The 25,365-nt window shown below is 43.0% G+C and overlaps 1 protein-coding gene across 2 annotated transcripts in view; it reads left to right on the top strand.

Moving 5' to 3' along the window:
- Positions 1–12,900: 12,900 nt before the first annotated feature.
- slc22a13b (solute carrier family 22 member 13b) overlaps positions 12,901–25,365 on the top strand; it is a 46,419-nt gene continuing 33,954 nt past the window's right edge. Inside the window, exons 1-5 of one of the 2 annotated variants that reach the window (XM_036934643.1) lie at positions 12,901–13,533; positions 19,923–20,026; positions 21,038–21,192; positions 23,113–23,281; positions 23,857–23,977. In XM_036934643.1, coding sequence (XP_036790538.1) covers positions 13,153–13,533; positions 19,923–20,026; positions 21,038–21,192; positions 23,113–23,281; positions 23,857–23,977 — 930 coding nt within the window. In that variant the 5' untranslated portion in view covers positions 12,901–13,152. The remainder of the gene's footprint in view (positions 13,534–19,922; positions 20,027–21,037; positions 21,193–23,112; positions 23,282–23,856; positions 23,978–25,365) is intronic. The other variant, XM_036934642.1, reaches the window with a different exon arrangement.

Below are 25,365 nucleotides of genomic sequence, written 5' to 3' on the forward strand. Positions count from 1 at the left end.
CTGGGACAGGCCCTTTTCTGCAACTCCTGAATAAAACCCCAACTTTGAGAAATTGTCAACCAGACCATGTTCTCCTCCATTGCTGAATCTTTTAACCATACCATGTGGTTAAACTCTTAGACTATCGATACAGACAGAATAAGAACAAGTCTTTGATATTAATTACTGCAGCTAGGAATTCAGTATCATTGAACGCAAAGAACGACAACCGCCGGAACATCCATTCTATAACGAATGAATGTCACTCTGAACAACACACTCTAACCACAATAGAGAGCGAGAGGGAGAGAGACGGACAATTCTGCAAAATAAATAAACTTTTCACCAGCGATCAAGACGACACACTGAGCGTAAATATATATATTGATTGCAATTGTTCCCGAATGAGTGAGCGTTCATGTGCAAAGGATTAGCATTCCAATTGTTATAATGATCAACTCTGTAGTGACTTCTCAGCTGACTCCCACTCCCTGTTTTGTCCACCAAGCCGCCATGCCGGTTTAGCCCACTAGGGCACATTCCCTTATCATTTCTTGTAACCATATTGACTTTGTTTGTTTGTTTATGCATTTCTGTGAATTACTTAGTTAGTTAATAAATAAATGATTTAAGACAATTGATGTATGAATGACTCATAGTGAAGACTGGGTTTGTGCAGATAACCAACAATTTACGACGTTTGGAATGAGACTAACGTGAGGTAAAGTAAATAATGCATTCATGAGAAGACTATGGATCAGATATAAAAATATCTGAAAAGTTATTTTAGGAAATGATAATTATGTAATTGAATATTTTCCTTGGTGCCCCGACTTCCTAATTAATTACAGTTACATGATTAATTAGTTTGATCGCGTAATACTAATTACAGAGAATCTTTGATAAAAAACTAAGTCTTCAATTTAATGATAGATGCAATAAAATGCAAATTAATTACTTAAAAATCATACATTGTGATTTTCTGGATTTTTGTTTTAGATTCCGTCTCTCATAGTTGAAGTGTACCTATGATAAAAGTTACAGACCTCTACATGCTTTGTAAGTAGGAAAACCTGCAAAATCGGCAGTGTATCAAATACTTGTTCTCCTCACTGTATGTTTGTTTTCATGGTGTAGTTTCTAATACTTTTTATTCAGATTTGTCACATGATTTCTCAATTTGCAGTACATTTGCCAATCATTTGTGCAACCAGACCTATTTGCCATTCCTTTTGCCTCATCCCTCTCACCCATACACTTTTTCAATTCCTCATCAATCCACGGGGATTGAACAGTTTAGTCATGTTCTTAATGGGTGCTTATTAGTAACTGGAATAAGGAATTTCATAAATGTGTCAAGTGCAGCGTCTGGTTGCTCCTCATTACACACTACAGACCAGCAAATATTCTTTACATCATCAACATATGAATCACTACAAAACGTATTGTATGACCTCTGATACACTATATCAGGCCCAGCCTTTGGAACTTTGGTTTTCCTAGATATGGCTACTATATTGTGATCACTACATCCTATGTATTTGGATACTGCTTTGTAGCAAATATCTGCAACATTAGTAAATATGTGACCAATACATGTTGATTTAATTCCTGTGCTGTTTGTAACTACCCTGGTTGGTTGACTGACAACATGATCCAGGTTGGAGGCACTGGTTACAGCTCAAAGTTTTTTCCTGAGTGGGCAGCTTGATGATTATCAGTCACTATATTGTGATCACTACATCCTATGGATCTGGATACAGCTTTCAAGCTAATTTCTGCAGCATTATTAAAGTTGTGATCAATGCATGTTGATGATGTCACTCCTATGCTGTTTGTAACGACCCTGGTGGGTTGACTGATAACCTGAACCAGGTTGCACTGGTTACCGTTTGAAGCTTTTTATTTGTTATTTTATTTGAATTTTAGCCCTTTTTCTCCCCAATTTCCTGGTCTCCAATTGTGTAGTAGCTACTATCTTGTCTCATGGCTACAACTCCCGTACGGGCTCGGGAGAGACGAAGGTTGAAAGTCATGCGTCCTCCGATACACAACCCAACCAAGCCGCACTGCGCCCGGCCCGCCACAGGAGTCGCTGGTGCGCGATGAGACAAGGATATCCCTACCGGCCAAGCCCTCCCTAACCTGGACGACGCTAGGCCAATTGTGCGTCGCCCCACGGACCTCCCGGTCGCGGCAGGTTACGACAGATCCCTAGGACCATGCCTCAGGACTACCTGACATGATGACTACTGTCCACCTGACTGTGCTGCTGCTCCAGTTTCAACTGTTCTGCCTTATTATTATTCAACCATGCTGGTAATTTATGAACATTTGAACATCTTGGCCATGTTCTGTTATAATCTCCACCCGGCACAGCCAGAAGAGGACTGGCCACCCCACATAGCCTGGTTCCTCTCTAGGTTTCTTCCTAGGTTTTGGCCTTTCTAGGGAGTTTTTCCTAGCCACCGTGCTTCTACACCTGCATTGCGCGCTGTTTGGGGTTTTAGACTGGGTTTCTGTACAGCACTTTGAGATATCAGCTGATGTACGAAGGGCTATATAAATACATTTGATTTGATTTGATTTGACAGAGCCTGGGCGCAAACCCAGAGTCTCTGGTGGCACAGCTGGCGCTGCAGCACCCTTAACCACTGCGCCACCCGGGAGGCTGAAGCTTTTTCTTGAGTGGGCAGCTTGATGAAAGCCAGTCAATATTTAAATCACCCAGAAAATATACCTCTGTTTATCACACACACTATCAAGCATTTCACACATTTTCCAGATACTGACTGTTAGCACTTGGTGGTCTATAGCATCTTTCCACCAGAATGGGCCTTAGGTGAGGCAGATGAACCTGCAGCCATATTACTTCAACAGTATTTAACATTTTCCAGATACTGACTGTTAGCACTTGGTGGTCTATAACAGCTTTCCACCAGAATGGGCCTTAGGTGAGGCAGATGAACCTGCAGCCATATTACTTCAACAGTATTTAACATTTTCCAGATACTGACTGTTAGCACTTGGTGGTCTATAGCATCTTTCCACCAGAATGGGCCTTAGGTGAGGCAGATGAACCTGCAGCCATATTACTTCAACAGTATTTAACATTTTCCAGATACTGACTGTTAGCACTTGGTGGTCTATAGCAGCTTCCCACCAGAATGGGCTTTAGGTGAGGCAGATGAACCTGCAGCCATATTACTTCAACATTATTTAACACGAGAACCTCTAAGTTTTACAGGAATGTGGTTCTGAATATAAACAGCAACACCTCCACCATTGGCATTTCTGTCTTTTCTCAGTTCTAACAGTGGACTTCCTCCTAGGGCACACCGCCTCAGTTTTAACAGTGGACTTCCTACTAGTGCACACCGCCTCAGTTCTAACAGCATAAATCTGGTTCATAGGCACATGATTGCTACATACAATAGCTGTAGGATCAGCAGAAGCATTCAGGACAGTTAGAGAGACATAACTTAGGTTACTTACATTGTGTCTACCAACACCCCTGGTACATTTCCTGAAGCATTATGATGACTCAGCAACACAATGGTAGAGATTAAATGAGTTAGGCTTGAGTCATTGATAAGTTATTGTCTCAACACAGCCTTATAGTGCTGTGAAAGGATCCAGGATCCCACATGATTTGGGTGGATCCCATCCTCCTTATAAAAAGTGTTCTGTTTCCAAAAGGTATCAAAATTGTCAACAAAAGTTATACCCATTGAGCTGCAATAATCACATAGCCAGTTGTGAAGAGAAAGAATCATGCTAAAGCGTTCAATGCCACGATTCAGAGATGGCACAGAGCCAGATATGATGGGTATTTTATTAGTATCTAGCAGAGAGTCAATCAGCTCTGTGAAATCCAGTTTCAACTGTTCAGAGCTGCCCTTCATAATGTCATTAAAACCCACATGGACTACTATAGAATCAATGTCCATGTCCTGGTGTAGTACATTCAGGAGCAGCTTAGTAATGTTATTAAAACCCACATGGACTACGATAGAATCAATGTCCATGACCTGGTGTAGTACATTCAGGAGCAGCTTAGTAATGTTATTAAAACCCACATGGACTAGGACAGAATCAATGTCCTGGTGTAGTACATCCAGGAGCAGCTTAGTAATGTTATTAAAACCCACATGGACTACGATAGAATCACTGTCCATGTCCTGGTGTAGTACATTCAGGAGCAGCTTAGTAATGTCATTAAAATCCACATGGACTACGATAGAATCAATGTCCATGTCCTGGTGTAGTACATTCAGGAGCAGCTTAGTAATGTTATTTAAACCCACATGGACTACGATAGAATCACTGTCCATGTCCTGGTGTAGTACATTCAGGAGCAGCTTAGTAATGTTTATTTACTCCAGCTTCGGGATAGAACATTGTTTTTGCACCAGGAACAGTCACATTTCTTACCATGGAGCTGCCCAAAATCAAGGACGAGGAAATCTACCCACTCCCATGCTTCACAGGTTTCAGAGAACCCTTTAAGGACGGGAGAGAGGCAGGATAACTTGAGCTGGGGGGAAATAGTGACCGCTCTTGAATCTGAAAGTGTGGCAAGTGAAGATTGTGATAATGAAGAAAGGAACAAAACGAGCAAAAGTTGTAGTAGAAGACGAGGACCGGCCCAATAATGCATTTCTTATTGGACTGTGTTTTTTGGACAAGGAGATATTTGGGAAATTCATTTGTAATATCGAGGAGCAGTGAGAAAGGTGGATTCAATCAAGGTGACTAGAAGCGGCCATGTTTTGGTTAAGCTGGAGACTCGTTGGATAAACAGTACCAGTCAAAATCCTGGACACACTAATTTGAGAGTTTTTCTTTATTTTTACTATTTTCTAAATTTTAGAATAATACTGAAGACATCAAAACTATGAAATAACACATTTGGAATCATGTAGTAACCAAAAAAGTGTTAAACAAATCAACATATATTTTGCATGTTAGATTCTTCAAAGTAGCCACAACGTGTTAACCCTCGCAAGGCTGCAGGCCCAGATGGCATCCCCAGCCGCGCCCTCAGAGCATGCGCAGACCAGCTGGCCGGTGTGTTTACGGACATATTCAATCAATCCCTATACCAGTCTGCTGTTCCCACATGCTTCAAGAGGGCCACCATTGTTCCTGTTCCCAAGAAAGCTAAGGTAACTGAGCTAAATGACTACCGCCCCGTAGCACTCACATCCGTCATCATGAAGTGCTTTGAGAGACTAGTCAAGGACCATATCACCTCCACCCTACCTGACACCCTAGACCCACTCCAATTTGCTTACCGCCCAAATAGGTCCACAGACGATGCAATCTCAACCACACTGCACACTGCCCTAACCCATCTGGACAAGAGGAATACCTATGTGAGAATGCTGTTCATCGACTACAGCTCGGCATTCAACACCATAGTACCCTCCAAGCTCGTCATCAAGCTCGAGACCCTGGGTCTCGACCCCGCCCTGTGCAACTGGGTACTGGACTTCCTGACGGGCCGCCCCCAGGTGGTGAGGGTAGGCAACAACATCTCCTCCCCGCTGATCCTCAACACTGGGGCCCCACAAGGTTGCGTTCTGAGCCCTCTCCTGTACTCCCTGTTCACCCACGACTGCGTGGCCACGCACGCCTCCAACTCAATCATCAAGTTTGCGGACGACACAACAGTGGTAGGCTTGATTACCAACAACGATGAGACGGCCTACAGGGAGGAGGTGAGGGCCCTCGGAGTGTGGTGTCAGGAAAACAACCTCACACTCAACGTCAACAAAACTAAGGAGATGATTGTGGACTTCAGGAAACAGCAGAGGGAACACCCCCCTATCCACATCGATGGAACAGTAGTGGAGAGGGTAGCAAGTTTTAAGTTCCTCGGCATACACATCACAGACAAACTGAATTGGTCCACTCACACAGACAGCATCGTGAAGAAGGCGCAGCAGCGCCTCTTCAACCTCAGGAGGCTGAAGAAATTCGGCTTGTCACCAAAAGCACTCACAAACTTCTACAGATGCACAATCGAGAGCATCCTGGCGGGCTGTATCACCGCCTGGTATGGCAACTGCACCGCCCTCAACCGTAAGGCTCTCCAGAGGTTAGTGAGGTCTGCACAACGCATCACCGGGGGCAAACTACCTGCCCTCCAGGACACCTACACCACCCGATGTCACAGGAAGGCCATAAAGATCATCAAGGACATCAACCACCCGAGCCACTGCCTGTTCACCCCGCTATCATCCAGAAGGCGAGGTCAGTACAGGTGCATCAAAGCTGGGACCGAGAGACTGAAAAACAGCTTCTATCTCAAGGCCATCAGACTGTTAAACAGCCACCACTAACACTGAGTGGCTGCTGCCAACACACTGACACTGACTCAACTCCAGCCACTTTAATAATGGGAATTGATGGGAAATTATGTAAATATATCACTAGCCATTTTAAACAATGCTACCTTATATAAATGTTACTTACCCTACATTATTCATCTCATATGCATACGTATATACTGTACTCTATATCATCGACGGTATCCTTATGTAATACATGTATCACTAGCCACTTTATACTATACTATGCCACTTTGTTTACATACTCATCTCATTTGTACATACTGTACCCGATACCATCTACTGTATCTTGCCTATGCTGCTCGGTACCATCACTCATTCATATATCCTTATGTACATATTCTTTATCCCCTTACACTGTGTACAAGACAGTAGTTTTGGAATTGTTAGTTAGATTACTTGTTATTACTGCATTGTCGGAACTAGAAGCACAAGCATTTCGCTACACTCGCATTAACATCTGCTAACCATGTGTATGTGACAAATAAAATTTGATTTGATTTGATTTGATTTGATTTGTCTTGATGACAGCTTTGCACACTCTTGACATTCTCTCAACCAGCTTCACCTGGAATGATTTTCCAACAGTCTTGTAGGAGTTCCCACATATGCTGAGCACTTGTTCGCTGCTTTTCCTTAACTCTGCGGTCCAACTCATCCCAAACCATCTCAATTGGGTTGAGATCAGGTGATTGTGGAGGCCAGGTCATCTGATGTAGCACTCGATCACTCTCCTTGGTCAAATAGCCCTTACACAGCCTGGAGGTGTGTTTTGGGTTATTGTCCTGTTAAAAAACAAATGATAGTCCCACTAAGCGCAAACCAGATGGGATGGCATATCGCTGCAGAATGCTGTGGTAGCCATGCTGATTAAGTGTGCCTTGAATTTGAAATAAATCACAGACAGTGTCACCAGAAAAGCAGCATCACACCTCCTCCTCCATGCTTCACGGTGGGAACCACACATGCGGAGATCATCCGTTCACCTACTCTGCGTCTCACAAAGACACGGCGGTTGGAACAGAACATCTCAAATTTGGACTCATCAGACCAAAGGACAGATTTCCACCTGTCCAATGTCCATTGTTCATGTTTCTTGGCACAAGCAAGTCTCTTCTTCTTATTGGTGTCCTTTAGCAGTGGTTTCTTTGCAGCAATTCGACCATGAAGGCATGATTAGGGTTAGGCATGCAGTCTCCTCCGAACAGTTGATGTTGAGATGTGTCTGTTACTTGAACTCTGTGAAGCATTTATTTGGGCTGCAATCTGAGGCTGGTAACTCTAATGAACTAATCCTCTGCAGCAGAAGTAACTCTGGGTCTTCCTTTCCTGTGGCGGTCCTCATGAGAGACAGTTAACTCTAATGAACTAATCCTCTGCAGGAGAGGTAACTCTGGGTCTTCCTTTCCTGTGGCGGTCCTCATGAGAGACAGGTTCATCATAGCACTTGATGGTTTTTGGGACTGCACTTGAAGAAATGTTAAAATTTCTTAAAATGTTCCACATTGACTGATCTGGCACACCTGTTAATTTAAATGCATTGCAGGTGACTACCTCATGAAGCTGGTTGAGAGAATGCTAAGCTCCTCCCTGCTCTCCTGTGTCACTCGCTCCCTCCCCCTCCTGCTAGAGCGGCACCTCTCTCTCCCTCCTCTCACGCTTTATCAGCTCTGGATAATAAAGTAGCTTAAACAATGACTTTCTGCTGCTACCTCACTAGGATTGAACAATCCGACCAGGCCTATATGGAACGGGTCTACTTGTCCTCGGTTCCATTCAGAACAGATCTCTCTATATTTATTTATTTATTTAGGCATATCAGGTCCGGGTGGGAAAGCCCCAGGTCCATTTCAGAATGGGTCCAGGGCCTCTACTCTGATATCACCTACTATTGAAATTACCTTAAGAAAGTTATATGCAAAACAAAACATTACTTAAAAAAACTATTTGTTTACAAGCTGTACTTCTAGTTTATGGTTGATGCAGCTTGTTGGCCATTAGCCAATCTGTTTTTCTCAAGGAGTTCAAAACGTGAATGCATCCCAACTGGTATTTATGACTTCACAACTGGTAATTACCACCACCCCACTTGGTTATGAACTCTGCATTAGTGTCAGGGGTTTCTTTTATGCCTGGTACATTAGGTTATGATCACCTTATCATCCCCAGCTTCCAATTGGCTCATTCATCCTGTCTCCTCTCCCCTGCAACTCTCCCACAGTTTTTTTGTAGTAAAAGAGGCTGTGTAATCTAGGCCTACCTGGTAAATAAAGGGTTAATAATATACAACTCATCCATGCCATGGTGGTTAACCTTGACCTTTATCCAAGCTATTTCATAGATAAGCCTGGCCTACACTACAGCTTAGACTCAAAACACCTTCCAAATTGCTCACAAAAAATACCTTACAAAAAAGACCTTACAAATTATTCACAAAAAGACCTTACAAATTACTCGCTAACAAACCTTAAAAATTACTCACAAATAAACCTTACAAATTACTCACTGGTAAGCCTTACAAGTTACTCTAACAAACCTTACAAATTACTCACAAAAAAGGCCTAACATATTACTCACTAACAAGCCTTACAATTTACTCACTAACAAACCTTACAAATTACTTACTTACTTACAAACCTTACAAATTACTCACTTACAAACCTTACAAAATGCTCACTAAAAATACCTTACAAAACAAAAGTTATATATAATCTACACATCACTGTGTATGGATAATTATCTACACTATGTATGGAGAATTATCTACACATCATTATGTATGGAGAATTATCCACACATCACTATGTATGGAGACTTATCTACACATTTTGTATGGAGAATTATCTACACATCATTATGTATGGAGAATTATCTACACATCATTATGTATGGAGAATTATCTACACATCATTATGTATGGAGAATTATCTACACATCATTATGTATGGAGAATTATCTACACATCATAGAGCTGCAAAACCTGGACCCGTACAAATCAGCTGGGCTTGACAATCTGGACCCTCTATTCCTGAAACTATCCGCCGCCATTGTCGCAACCCCTATTACCAGCCTTTTCAACCTCTCTTTCATATCGTCTGAGATCCCCAAGGATTGGAAAGCTGCCGCAGTCATCCCCCTCTTCAAAGGGGGCGACACCCTGGACCCAAACTGCTACAGACCTATATCCATCCTGCCCTGCCTATCTAAGGTCTTCGAAAGCCAAGTCAACAAACAGGTCACTGACCATCTCGAATCCCACCGTACCTTCTCCGCTGTGCAATCTGGTTTCCGAGCCGGTCACGGGTGTACCTCAGCCACGCTCAAGGTACTAAACGATATCATAACCGCCATCGATAAAAGACAGTACTGTGCAGCAGTCTTCATAGACCTTGCCAAGGCTTTCGACTCTGTCAATCACCGTATTCTTATCGGCAGACTCAGTAGCCTCGGTTTCTCGGATGACTGCCTTGCCTGGTTCACCAATTACTTTGCAGGCAGAGTTCAGTGTGTCAAATCGGAGGGCATGCTGTCCGGTCCTCTGGCAGTCTCTATGGGGGTGCCACAGGGTTCAATTCTCGGGCCGACTCTTTTCTCTGTATATATCAATGATGTTTCTCATGCTGCGGGCGATTCCCTGATCCACCTCTACGCGGACGACACCATTCTATATACTTCCGGCCCGTCCTTGGACACTGTGCTATCTAACCTCCAAACGAGCTTCAATGCCATACAGCACTTCTTCCGTGGCCTCCAACTGCTCTTAAACGCTAGTAAAACCAAATGCATGCTTTTCAACCTTTCGCTGCCTGCACCCGCACGCCTGACCAGAATCACCACCCTGGATGGTTCCGACCTTGAATATGTGGACATCTATAAGTACCTAGGTGTCTGGCTAGACTCTAAACTCTCCTTCCAGACCCATATCAAACATCTCCAATCGAAAATCAAATCAAGAGTCGGCTTTCTATTCCGCAACAAAGCCTCCTTCACTCACGCCGTCAAACTTACCCTAGTAAAACTGACTATCCTACCGATCCTCGACTTCGGCGATGTCATCTACAAAATTGCTTCCAACACTCTACTCAGCAAACTGGATGCAGTTTATCACAGTGCCATCCGTTTTGTCACTAAAGCACCTTATACCACCCACCACTGCGACTTGTATGCTCTAGTCGGCTGGCCCTCGCTACATATTCGTCGCCAGACCCACTGGCTCCAGGTCATCTACAAGTCCATGCTAGGTAAAGCTCCGCCTTATCTCAGTTCACTGGTTACGATGGCAACACCCATCCGTAGCACGCGCTCCAGCAGGTGTATCTCACTGATCATCCCTAAAGCCAACACCTCATTTGGCCGCCTTTCGTTCCAGTTCTCTGCTGCCTGTGACTGGAACGAATTGCAAAAATCGCTGAAGTTGGAGACTTTTATCTCCCTCACCAACTTCAAACATCTGCTATCTGAGCAGCTAACCGATCGCTGCAGCTGTACATAGTCTATTGGTAAATAGCCCACCCATTTTCACCTACCTCATCCCCATACTGTTTTTATTTATTTATTTTTCTGCTCTTTTGCACACTAATATCTCTACCTGTACATGACCATCTGATCATTTACCACTCCAGTGTTAATCTGCATAATTGTAATTATTCGCCTACCTTCTCATGCCTTTTGCACACAATGTATATAGACTCCCCTTTTTTCTACTGTGTTATTGACTTGTTAATTGTTTACTCCATGTGTAACTCTGTGTTGTCTGTTCACACTGCTATGCCTTATCTTGGCCAGGTCGCAGTTGCAAATGAGAACTTGTTCTCAACTAGCCTACCTGGTTAAATAAAGGTGAAATAAAAATGTAAAAAAATTAAATGGAGAATTATCTACACATTATGTATGGAGAATTATCTACACATCATTATGTATGGAGAATTATCTACACATCACTATGTATGGAGAATTATCTAAACATCATTATGTATGGAGAATTATCTACACATCACTATGTATGGAGAATTATCTACGCATTATGTATGGAGAATTATCTACACATCATTATGTATGGAGAATTATCTACACATCACTATGTATGGAGAATGATCTACACATCATGTATGGAGAATTATCTACACATCATTATGTATGGAGAATTATCTACACATCACTATGTATGGAGAATGATCTACACATCATGTATGGAGAATTATCTACACATCATTATGTATGGAGAATTATCTACACATCATGTATGGAGAATTATCTACACATCACTATGTATGGAGAATTATCTACACATCACTATGTATGGAGAATTATCTACACATCATTATGTATGGAGAATTATCTACACATCACTATGTATGGAGAATTATCTACACATCATTATGTATGGAGAATTATCTACACATCACTATGTATGGAGAATTATCTACACATCACTATGTATGGAGAATTATCTACACATCATTATGTATGGAGAATTATCTACACATCACTATGTATGGAGAATTATCTACACATCACTATGTATGGAGAATGATCTACACATCATGTATGGAGAATTATCTACACATCATTATGTATGGAGAATTATCTACACATCATGTATGGAGAATTATCTACACATCACTATGTATGGAGAATTATCTACACATCACTATGTATGGAGAATTATCTACACATCATTATGTATGGAGAATTATCTATACATCACTATGTATGGAGAATTATCTCTACATCATGAATGTAGGGTAAACGATTCAGCCCATAACAGGGCTCATAGCCCCCCTCCTCCCAGTCCTAGAACAGCCCAGTCCTAGAACAGCCCCGTCCTAGATGTTTGTCCTCATGGTTCCTGTCCCACCCAGTCCTAGAACAGCCCAGTCCTAGATGTTTGTCCTCATGGTTCCTGTCCCACCCAGTCCTAGAACAGCCCCGTCCTAGATGTTTGTCCTCATGGTTCCTGTCCCACCCAGTCCTAGAACAGCCCCGTCCTAGATGTTTGTCCTCATGGTTCCTGTCCCACCCAGTCCTAGAACAGCCCCGTCCTAGATGTTTGTCCTCATGGTTCCTGTCCCACCCAGTCCTAGAACAGCCCAGTCCTAGAACAGCCCAGTCCTAGAACAGCCCAGACCTAGAACAGCCCAGTCCTAGATCAGCCCAGTCCTAGACCAGCCCAGTCCTAGAACAGCCCAGTCCTAGACCAGCCCAGTTCTAGAACAGCACAGTCCTAGACCAGCCCAGTCCTAGACCAGCCCAGTCCTAGAACAGCCCAGACCTAGAACATACCTAGAACAGCCAGTCCTAGACCAGCCCAGTCCTAGAACAGCCCAGACCTACAACAGCCCAGTCCTAGATGATTGTCCTCGTGGTTCCCGGCTCAGAGCAACAGGCTACACATCTGCTGCAGGTCTAAAGGTCCATTTGGCAGTTGCGTTCTCCGTTCGGTACAAAGTCCCACTGACTGCTGAAGGAAGCAAAAACAAGCACCAGGGAAACATCTAAAACTGCGTTGAATGGATGAAATAGACTGTAAAGGCACTAGATGATCAATTAACTTGAACTTATTAAGTATTTTGTTGAGGCCTTGAATTGAAGTTATTCATTTTCTAAAGGTTTGTAGAGTAAGGAGTTATTTTACACACGCAGATGACCGGGTGACACCTGATAACACTCCTGTGAGTGTGTTATGACAGATTAAACATTAATTTATCTACCCACTAATGCCCTCCTACCAATGGAAAGGTGTTAAACCTCCACTTGACAAACAATCTCCTATCGAACACTTCCAGCCTGTGTGTTGCACCAACACCTGTGACTGAAGATGAGCTCCGGGTTCGGGCAGGTACTGACAGCGGTCGGGGAGTTCGGAACATTCCAGAAGCAAATGTTGGCTGCGATATGCTTCCCGAACATCTTCAACGGGTTCCACATGTTCTGTCAGGTGTTTACGGGGATGAACTTCCCTCATCACTGTAACACCGACTGGATCAGGACGCAGGGACCCAACCTGACCAACGATAGGCTGTTGAACCTCACCCTTCCACCGCTGGAGGATGGCCCTGGGTTCCAGTCCTGTAAGATGTACACTCCGGTGGATCTGGACTTGCAGACTATTGAAGTGTATGGGATAAACAGTACCATCTCCTGCAGGGATGGATGGAAGTATGAGGCTCCCCAAGGGACCACCAGCCTGGTGACTGAGGTAGGGTCGTAGGATAGGGTAGTTGGGGCAGACAATGGGTCAGTAGAGATACTAAATATCTGTTTGAGTAAGTTTGAGTAAAGTTTGAGTAAATCAAATGATGCCACACTACCTCTCTTATTCCACTACCAGTGATCTGGTGATGCCACCCTACCTCTCTTATTCCACTACCAGTGATCTGGTGATGCCACACTACCTCTCTTATTCCACTACCAGTGATCTGGTGATGCCACACTACCTCTCTTATTCCTCTACCAGTGATCTGGTGATGCCACACTACCTCTCTTATTCCTCTACCAGTGATCTGGTGATGCCACCCTACCTCTCTTATTCCACTACCAGTGATCTGGTGATGCCACACTACCTCTCTTATTCCACTACCAGTGATCTGGTGATGCCACACTACCTCTCTTATTCCACTACCAGTGATCTGGTGATGCCACACTACCTCTCTTATTCCACTACCAGTGATCTGGTGATGCCACACTACCTCTCTTATTCCACTACCAGTGATCTGGTGATGCCACACTACCTCTCTTATTCCACTACCAGTGATCTGGTGATGCCACACTACCTCTCTTATTCCACTACCAGTGATCTGGTGATGCCACACTACCTCTCTTATTCCACTACCAGTGATCTGGTGATGCCACACTACCTCTCTTATTCCACCACCAGTGATCTGGTGATGCCACACTACCTCTATTATTCTGTCAAACAGACAGACACACAGACAGACAGACAGACTGCACTGGACTCAGTGGGCTGTTTCCTTAATGATGTTAGATTTGGCAGCTGTTTCCTTAATGATGTTAGATTTGGCAGCTGTTTCCATAATGATATTTAATTTGGCAGCTGTTTCCATAATGATGTCAGACTTGGCAGCTGTTTCCATAATGATGTCAGACTTGGCAGCTGTTTCCTTAATGATGTTAGATTTGGCAGCTGTTTCCATAATGATGTTAGCCTTTGCAGCTGTTTCCATAATGATGTTAGACTTGGCAGCTGTTTCCTTAATGTATGTTAGACTTGGCAGCTGTTTCCTTAATGATGTCAGACTTGGCAGCTGTTTCCATAATAATGTCAGACTTGGCAGCTGTTTCCATAATGATGTTAGCCTTTGCAGCTGTTTCCATGATGATGTTAGACTTGGCAGCTGTTTCCTTAATGATGTTAGACTTGGCAGCTGTTTCCTTAATGATGTCAGACTTGGCAGCTGTTTCCTTAATGATGTTAGACTTGGCAGCTGTTTCCATAATGATGTTAGATTTGGCAGCTGTTTCCATAATGATGTTAGACTTGGCAGCTGTTTCCTTAATGATGTCAGACTTGGCAGCTGTTTTCATAATGATGTCAGACTTGGCAGCTGTTTCCATAATGATGTCAGACTTGGCAGCTGTTTCCATAATGATATCAGACTTGGCAGCTGTTTCCTTAATGATGTCAGACTTGGCAGCTGTTTCCATAATGATGTTAGCCTTTGCAGCTGTTTCCATAATGATGTTAGATTTGGCAGCTGTTTCCTTAATGATGTTAGCCTTTGCAGCTGTTTCCATAATGATGTTAGATTTGGCAGCTGTTTCCTTAATGATGTTAGATTTGGCTGCTGTTTCCATAATGATGTTAGACTTGGCAGCTGTTTCCATAATGATGTTAGATTTGGCAGCTGTTTCCATAATGATGTTAGCCTTTGCAGCTCTTTCCATAATGATGTTAGACTTGGCAGCTGTTTCCATAATGATGTCAGACTTGGGAGCTGTTTCCATAATGATATCAGACTTGGCAGCTGTTTCCATAATGATGTCAGACTTGGCAGCTGTTTCCATAATGATGTCAGACTTGGCAGCTGTTTCCATAATGATATCAGACTTGGCAGCTGTTTCCATAATGATGTTAGATTTGGCAGCTGTTTCCTTAATAGTGTTAGCCTTTGCAGCTGTTTCCATAATGATGTTAGATTTGGCAGCTGTTTCCTTAATGATGTTAGACTTGGCAGCTGTTTCCATAATGATGTCAGACTTGGCAGCTTTTTCCTTAATGATGTCAGACTTGGCAGCAGTTTCCATAATGATATTTAATTTGGAAGCTGTTTCCATAATGATGTCAGACTTGGCAGCTGTTTCCATAATGATGTTAGATTTGGCAGCTGTTTCCATAATGATGTTAGCCTTTGCAGCTGTTTCCATAATGATGTTAGACTTGGCAGCTGTTTCCATAATGATGTCAGACTTGGGAGCTGTTTCCATAATGATATCAGACTTGGCAGCTGTTTCCATAATGATGTCAGACTTGGCAGCTGTTTCCATAATGATGTCAGACTTGGCAGCTGTTTCCATAATGATATCAGACTTGGCAGCTATTTCCATAATGATGTTAGATTTGGCAGCTGTTTCCATAATGATGTTAGATTTGGCAGCTGTTTCCATAATGATGTTAGATTTGGCAGCTGTTTCCATAATGTGGTTAGCCTTTGCAGCTCTTTCCGTAATGATGTTAGACTTGGCAGCTGTTTCCATAATGATGTCAGACTTGGCAGCTGTTTCCATAATGATGTCAGACTTGGCAGCTGTTTCCTTAATGATTTTAGACTTGGCAGCTGTTTCCATAATGATGTTAGCCTTTGCAGCTGTTTCCTTAATGATGTTAGATTTGGCAGCTGTTTCCTTAATTATGTTAGCCTTTCCAGCTGTTTCCATAATGATCTTAGACTTGGCAGCTGTTTCCTTAATTATGTTAGATTTGGCAGCTGTTTCCATAATGATATCAGAGTTGGCAGCTGTTTCCTTAATGATGTTAGACTTGGCAGCTGTTTCCTTAATGATGTTAGACTTGGAAGCTGTTTCCATAATGATGTTTGACTTGGCAGCTGTTTCCATAATGATGTTTGACTTGGCAGCTGTTTCCATAATGATATCAGACTTGGCAGCTGTTTCCATAATGATGTTTGACTTGGCAGCTGTTTCCATAATGATATCAGACTTGGCAGCTGTTTCTTTAGTGATGGCAGCCAGCCATCTGTTTTCGTGTCTCTGTCAGACCTAAATCATCATCATAAATCAGTGTTCCTCCCAATCAGACTGTGTGTCTTGTCCGTTAGTCAGTCAGCACTGTATAGTTGTTTAATAACAGAACGACTGGGCCAGCATGTACTGTCTAGACTACATGTACTGTCTAGACTACATGTACTGTCTAGACTACATGTACTGTCTAGACTACATGTACTGTCTAGACTACATGTACTGTGTAGGGCAGGCTGTACTGTCTAGACGACATGTACTGTGCAGACTACATGTACTGTCTAGACTACATGTACTGTGTAGGGCAGGCTGTACTGTCTAGACTACTTGTACTGTGTAGAGCAGGCTGTACTGTCTAGACTACATGTACTGTGTAAGGCAGGCTGTACTGTCTAGACTACATGTACTGTGTAGAGCAGGCTGTACTGTCTAGACTACATGTACTGTGTAGAGCAGGCTGTCTAGACTACATGTACTGTGTAGAGCAGGCTGTCTAGACTACATGTACTGTGTAGAGCAGGCTGTACTGTCTAGACTACATGTACTGTGTAGGGCAGGCTGTACTGTCTAGACTACATGTACTGTGTAGGGCAGGCTGTACTGTCTAGACTACATGTACTGTCTAGACTACATGTACTGTGTAGGGCAGGCTGTACTGTCTAGACTACATGTACTGTCTAGACTACATGTACTGTGTATGGCAGGCTGTACTGTCTAGACTACATGTACTCTATAGGGCAGGCTGTACTGTCTAGACTACATGTACTGTGTATGGCAGGCTGTACTGTCTAGACTACATGTACTGTGTAGACTACATGTACTGTGTAGGGCAGGCTGTACTGTCTAGACTACATGTACTGTCTAGACTACATGTACGGTGTAGGGCAGGCTGTACTGTCTAGACTACATGTAGTCCAGTGGAGACTCCTCAGAGGAGGATTGGGAGGACCAACCTCCTCAGTGAATTTCATAGAAATACATTTTAAAACATTTAAAAAGTGTACCTTTTTTATATTAAACTGTATTAAATATAATCACGTCACCAAATAATTGATTAAAACACACTGTTTCACAATGAAGGTCTACAGTAGCCTCAACAGCACTCTGTAGGGTAGCACCATGGTGTAGCCGGAGGACACCTAGCTTCCATCCTCCTCTAGATAGATTTACTTCAATACAAAACCTAGGAGGCTCATGGTTCTTACCCCCTTCCATAGACTTACACAGTACTTATGACAACTTCCAGAGGACATCCTCCAGTCTGTCAGAGCTCTAGAAGCAGTAACTGACATGTTGTCCACCCAATCAAAGGATCAGAGAATGAATCTAGTACTGAAAGCATAAGCTACAGCTAGCTAACACTGCAGTGCATAAAATGTGGTGAGTAGTTGACTCAAAGAGAGAGAAAGACAATAGTTGAATAGTTTTGAACAAATTCATTTATTTCAAAATGAAGGAGAAGCAAGAGAGAAATAGAGAGAGAGAGAGAGAGAGAGAGAGAGTCATTTATTTTTCAGTTTCACTTACTTAGCTATCAAATGCAGCTAGCTAGTTCAAACAAACTGAAATACCCTGCTCAAACAGGGGGATGCTATGCTAGCTAGCTGGCGATGTCTTTCCAACACAACACTGGAACTCTTCCACGTCAAGGTAAGCTTTTGGTTTTACAAATGTATTGCCACTGGGACCCGCCGGTGTAACTGCTTACTAACTGTACACTGTAACGTTACTGCATGACTGTAGGTAGGGGGTTTACTAACAAGTTAGTTATATTAGCTATGCTAACTATGACGTTACTTTAGCTAATATGCTGACAACGATATAGGCTATGTGCGGCGGTTTGGCTTGGAAAGTTTTTTTTCACCTGGGGATAGCTGTACTGTAGTCTAGACAGTACAGCCTGCCCTACACAGTACATGTAGTCTAGACAGTACAGCCTGCCCTACACAGTACATGTAGTCTAGACAGTACAGCCTGCCCTACAGGATAGCGCATAGATGAGAGAAGGAATACAACGTGGCTGCTATGAAAGTGAACTGTGTTTACACGTGATCAGGGGTGTATTCATTCCGCTGATTCTGTTGAAAAACATTTCTTAAACGGAAGCAAATGGAACAACACGGGGATAAACATACCTGAATTTGTCCAATAGAAACTATTGTTTGCAACTGTTGGACTAATGTTTACACCCGATATCAGCTAGACGCAGGCAACAGTGTGCAAGGTGGTATTGGTTGTCACTGTCTGTCCATGTATCACTGTCTGTCTTCTCAAATTTGTCTCTCGACCTGTGTGCACCTACGCTGTAAACTTTCATTCATAGTCTAGGTTGTAGCAACCTCATGATGGGTATAAGGAACATTCTAGTATCATGTTGTAGCCTAAACCTATAATTGTTACATTGAACTGGTTGAATGGAATATCAATGACAGTAATCCAACAGACATCTCCAGGAACAGAACAGATATGTCTCCAGGAACAGAACAGATATGTCTCCAAGAACAGAACAGATATGTCTCCAAGAACAGAACAGATATGTCTCCAAGAACAGAACAGATATGTCTCCAGGAACAGAACAGATATGTCTCCAAGAACAGAACAGATATGTCTCCAGGAACAGAACAGATATGTCTCCGGGAACAGAACAGATATGTCTCCAGGAACAGAACAGATATGTCTCCAGGAACAGAACAGATATGTCTCCAAGAACAGAACAGATATGTCTCCAGGAACAGAATAGATATGTCTCCAAGAACAGAACAGATATGTCTCCAGGAACAGAACAGATATGTCTCCAAGAACAGAACAGATATGTCTCCAGGAACAGAACAGATATGTCTCCAGGAACAGAACAGATATGTCTCCAGGAACAGAACAGATATGTCTCTAAGAACAGAACAGATATGTCTCCAGGAACAGAACAGATATGTCTCCAAGAACAGAACAGATATGTCTCCAGGAACAGAATAGATATGTCTCCAAGAACAGAACAGATATGTCTCTAAGAACAGAACAGATATGTCTCCAAGAACAGAACAGATATGTCTCCAGGAACAGAACAGATATGTCTCCAGGAACAGAACAGATATGTCTCCAGGAACAGAACAGATATGTCTCCAGGAACAGAACAGATATGTCTCTAAGAACAGAACAGATATGTCTCCAAGAACAGAACAGATATGTCTCCAGGAACAGAACAGATATGTCTCCAAGAACAGAACAGATATGTCTCCAGGAACAGAACAGATATGTCTCTAAGAACAGAACATATTTTTTGCAGCACGCCGTGTCCTTATTATGCAATCTCTATTATGGTTCTCCCTGACTCCTCTACTTTCTTCTCCTCTTCCTTCTTCCTCCCATCCTCTTCAGTTCAACTTGGTGTGTGCCAACAGTGGTCTGAACGAGGCGTCCCAGTCCATCTTCATGGCAGGGCTCCTGATCGGTGCTCTGGTGTTTGGGCCAATGGCAGACAGGTATGGACCCATCCAGTGTTTCCCTTTGGATTCTTTTCAGCGGTGGTGGCAATGGTGTGTGGTGGTGGGGGGGTGCATTGATACTAGAGTTAACGTAATGACAAGCTAGCTGTTCCCATATACTTCCATTGAGCCAATTACTATTCATTTAAAATGATCCTATCAGAGCTCTGACACATCTGTTCACCCCTGGGGAAACACTGACTCATCTTGTCAGAGTTCTGAAACATCTGCTCACCCTTTAGGCGTTTCTCTGACTATTGTCTGTTTTCATGGCTCTTAAACATGACACATGGGTTCTATTCAGTTGTCTGTTAATGAATGTTCCTAATCAAGTGCCAATATGTTATGCCAAAGACATCACTCCACTAGTCTGTTGTATTGTTGTTGTAACTAAGGCACCTTTAGACCAATGCCCTCAGTGCGTCTCTCAGATTGTTGATCTAATCAGTGCAACTGTATCATATTGCACGTCTCACTGTGGAAATTCAAACACAAGTTGTAATTGTAGAAGGTATTCTAGTTCTAGGTTATTAGAAGTTATCGCAGATATTTCCGTTATCTGAGCCCACTGGGTCTTATTGGAGGTTATTAGAAGATATTTCAGGTTTCCGAGCCCACTGGGTCTTATTGGAGGTTATTAGAAGATATTTCAGTTATCCAAGCCCACTGGGTCTTATTGGAGGTTACAGGTTTAAGAGGACCCAGTGCCCACCATGCTGTCTTCTCTCCTCCACAGGTAGTTAATGAGGCTGTCTCCCCTCCTTTCCTGTCTCCTCTCCTCTCCTGTCTCTCCTCTCCTGTCTCCTCTCCTCCACAGGTAGTTAATGAGGCGGTCTCCCTTCCTTTCCTGTCTCCCCTCCTTTCCTGTCTCCTCTCCTCTCACCTCCTTTCCTTTATCCTCTCCTCCACAGGTAGTTAATGATGCTCTCCTCACCTCTCCTCTCCTCTCCTCTCCTCTCCCCCCCCCCCTCACTTCTCCCCTCTTTTTTTCCTGTCCTCTCTCCTCAGGTATGGTAGGCGTTTTGTGGTCCTCCTCTCTTTGCTCGTCCAGCTGTTGTTCAGCGTGGGAGCAGCCTTCTCTCCCAACATCTATGTTTACATAGCCTTCAGATTCATGGTCGGCACCACCATCTCAGGCGTCGCTATAAACACGTATGTCTTAGGTGGGTACACTGCGATGTTCTACAACAGGTGAAGTCGGAAGTTTACCTACACCTTAGCCAAATACATTTAAACTCAGTTGTTCACAATTCCTGACATTTAATCCTAGTAATAATTCCCTGTCTTAGGTCAGTTAGGATCACCACTTTATTTTAAGAATGTGAAATGTCAGAATAATAGTAGAGAGAATTATTTATTTCAGATTTATTTATTTCATCACATTCCCAGTGGATCAGAAGGTTACATACACTCAATTATTATTTGGTAGCATTGCCTTTAAATTGTTTGACTTGGATCAAACGTTTTGGGTAGCCTTCCACAAGCTTCCCACAATTTTGTCCCATTCCTTCTGACAGAGCTGGTGTAACTGAGTCAGGTTTATAGTCCTCCTTGCTTGCACACGCTTTTTCAGTTCTGCCCACAAATGTTTTATAGGACTGAGGTCAGGGATTTGTGATGGCCACTCCAATACCTTGACTTTGTTGTCCTAAAGCCATTTTGCCACAACTTTGGAAATATGCTTGGGGCCATTGTCCATTTGGAAGACCCATTTGCGACCAAGCTTTAACTGATGTCTTGAGATGTTGCTTCAATATATCCACATAATTGTCTCTCCTCATGATGCCATCTATTTCGTGAAGTGCACCAGGCCCTCCTGCAGCAAAGCACTCCCACAACATGATGCTGCCACCCCCGTGCTTCACAGTTGGGATGGTGTTCTTCGGCTTGCAAGCCTCCTCCTTTTTCCTCCAAACATAACGATGGTCATTATGGCCAAACAGTTCTATTTTTGTTTCATCAGACCAGAGGACATTTCTCCAAAAAGTACAATCTTTGTCCCCATGTGCAGTTGCAAACCGTAGTCTGGCTTCTTGCTGAGCGGCCTTTCAGATTATGTCGATATAGGACTTGTTTTACTGTGGATATAGATACTTTTGTACCTGTTTCCTCCAGCATCTTCACAAGAAACTTTGCTGTTGTTCTGGGATTGATTTGCGCTTTTCGCACCAAAGTACGTTCATCTCTAGGAGACAGAACGTGTATACTTCCTGAGCGGTATGATGGCTCCATGGTCCTATGGTGTTTATACGTGCATAATATTGTTTGTACAGATGAATGTGGTACCACCTTCAGGCATTTGGAAATTGCTCCCAAGGTTGAACCAGACATTTTTGAAGGTCTACAAGTTTTTCTTCTGAGGTCTTGGCTGATTTCTTTTGATTTTCCCATGACGTCAAGCGAAGAGGCACTGAGTCTGAAGGTAGGCCTTTAAATAAATCCACAGGTACACCTCCAATTGACTCAAATGATGTCAATAAACCTATCAGAAGCTCCTAAACCCATGACATTTTCTTGAATTTTCCAAGCTGTTTAAAGGCACCGTCAACTTAGTGTATGTAAACTTCTGACCCACTGGAATTGTGATACAGTGAATTATAAGTGAAATAATCTGTCTGTAAACAATGGTTGGACAAATTACTTGTGTCATGCACAAAGTAGATGTCCTAACCGACTTGCCAAAACTATAGTTTGTTAATAAGAAGTGAAGTGGTTGAAAAACTAGTTTTAATGACTCCAACCTGAGTGTATGTAAACTTACAACTTCAACTGTACGTAGCTACCTTTTCACGTAGTGAAAACTAAAGCTCTCAAATTTCTTGTTTCAAATGCGAGGTACAGTTGTTTACTTCCCAGAAATAAGCTGTGTTAGTGCTGGGCTGGAACAAAATCCTGCACCCCAGCAGCCCTCTAGGACTCATGTTGCACACTACCATACTAGATGTCTGACATGGCCGCCAGACACCTCTGGCATGTACTGTAGGTGTTTCCATCCTCCAGGTAACTAACCAGGTGCTGAGTAGACTGGTAATAACAAAAGGGCTCTGTTCACCACTGACCTCTAACCCCTGACCTCTAACCAGGTGCTGAGTGGACTGGTAACAACAAAAGGGCTCTGTTCACCATCTTCTCCCACTGTTTCTATGCCATTGGTCTGATGCTGATGTCTGGGATCGCCTACGGGGTCAGAGACTGGAGGATCCTACAGCTGGTCCTCTTCAGCCCTGTCCTGTTCCTCGGGGTATTCTACTGGTACGTTCTGGCCCCTGACCTCTAACCTGTCAGTCTGTCAGCTGGTCCTCTCCAGCCCTGTCTTGTTCCTCTGGGTATTCTATTCGAACGTACTGACCCCTGACCTCTAACCTGTCAGTCTGTCAGCTGGTCCTCTCCAGCCCTGTCTTGTTCCTCTGGGTTTTCTATTCGAATGTACTGACCCCTGACCTCTAACCTGTCACTCTGTCAGCTGATCCTCTGCAGCCCTGTCCTGTTCCTCGGGGTATTCTATTGGTACGTCTCTAACCTCCAACCCTTTTACCTCTAACCTCTGACCCGTCAGTCTGGCTTTAGAGAAGCCTACTCCACCCATCTATTTTGGGGCGGCAGGGTAGCCTAGTGGTTAGAGCGTTGGACTAGTAACCGGAAGGTTGCAAGTTCAAACCCCCGAACCCCCGTTCTGTCCCTGAACAGGCAGTTAACCCACTGTTCCGTCAGTGAAAATAAGAATTTGTTCTAAACTGACCTGCCTAGTTAAATAAAGGTTAAAAAAAGACTCATCACTGTATTTTCTGGACCCATCCTTGACTCAACCATCCCTGATAATCTGTTAGGATCCTCCCAGAGTCAGCTCGGTGGCTGATGACCCAGGGTCGAAAGGAGGAGGCTCGCCAGGAGGTCCGCAGAGCAGCGAGAGTCAACAGAAGGGAGGTCCCTGAAGCCCTGCTGGACAAGGTTAGTTACACCGTCATCGCTATCATAACATCCAGCAGGTTATCATCACTATCAGTCTAACATCCAGGTTAGTTACACCGTCATCGCTATCATAACATCCAGCAGGTTATCATCACTATCAGTCTAACATCCAGGTTATGTTACTATCATACTGACATCCAGGTTATCACCACTATCATACAAACATCCAGCAGGTTATTATCATCACTAACATCCAGGTTATCATCACTATCATACTAACGTCCAGGTTATCATCACTATCATACTAACATCCAGAAGGTTATCATCACTATCATACTGACATCCAGGTTATCATCACTATCGTACTAACATCCAGGTTATCATCACCATCATACAAACATCCAGCAGGTTATTATCATCGCTATCATCCAGGAGGTTATCATCACTATCACACTGACACCCAGCAGGTTATTATCACTGTCATACTAACATCCAGGTTATCATCACTATCATACTAACATCCAGCAGGTTATTATCATCGCTATCATCCAAGAGGTTATCATCACTATCACACTGACACCCAGCAGGTTATTATCACTGTCATACTGACATCCAGAAGGTTAGCATCACTGTCATACTAACATCCAGGTTATCATCACTATCACACTGACATCCAGGAGGTTATCATCACTATCACACTGACACCCAGCAGGTTATTATCACTGTCATACTGACATCCAGGTTATCATCACTATCATACTAACATCAAGGTTATCATCACTATCACACTAACATCCAGGTTATCATCACTATCATACTAACATCCAGGTTATCATCACTATCATACTAACATGCAGCAGGTTATTATCATCGCTATCATACTAACATCCAGCAGGTTATCACTATCATACTAACATCCAGGTTATCATCACTATCATACTGACATCTAGCAGGTTATTATCATCACTATCATACTAACATCCAGGTTATTATCACTATCATACTAACACCCAGCAGGTTATTATCACTGTCATACTGACATCCAGGTTATCATCACTATCATACTGACATCCAGGTTATCATCACTATCATACTAACATCCAGCAGGTTATTATCATCACTATCATACTGACATCCAGGAGGTTATCATCACTATCACACTGACACCCAGCAGGTTATTATCACTGTCATACTGCCATCCAGGTTATCATCACTATCATACTAACATCCAGGTTATCTTCACTATCATACTAACATCCAGCAGGTTATCATCACTATCGTACTAACATCCAGCAGGTTATTATCACTATCATACTAACATCCAGGTTATTATCACTATCATACTAACATCCAGCAGGTTATCATCACTATCATACTAACATCCAGGTTATCATCACTATCATACTAACATCCAGCAGGTTATTATC

This window comes from Oncorhynchus mykiss, chromosome 11, assembly GCF_013265735.2.
Source record: "Oncorhynchus mykiss isolate Arlee chromosome 11, USDA_OmykA_1.1, whole genome shotgun sequence".
Lineage (NCBI taxonomy): Eukaryota > Metazoa > Chordata > Actinopteri > Salmoniformes > Salmonidae > Oncorhynchus > Oncorhynchus mykiss.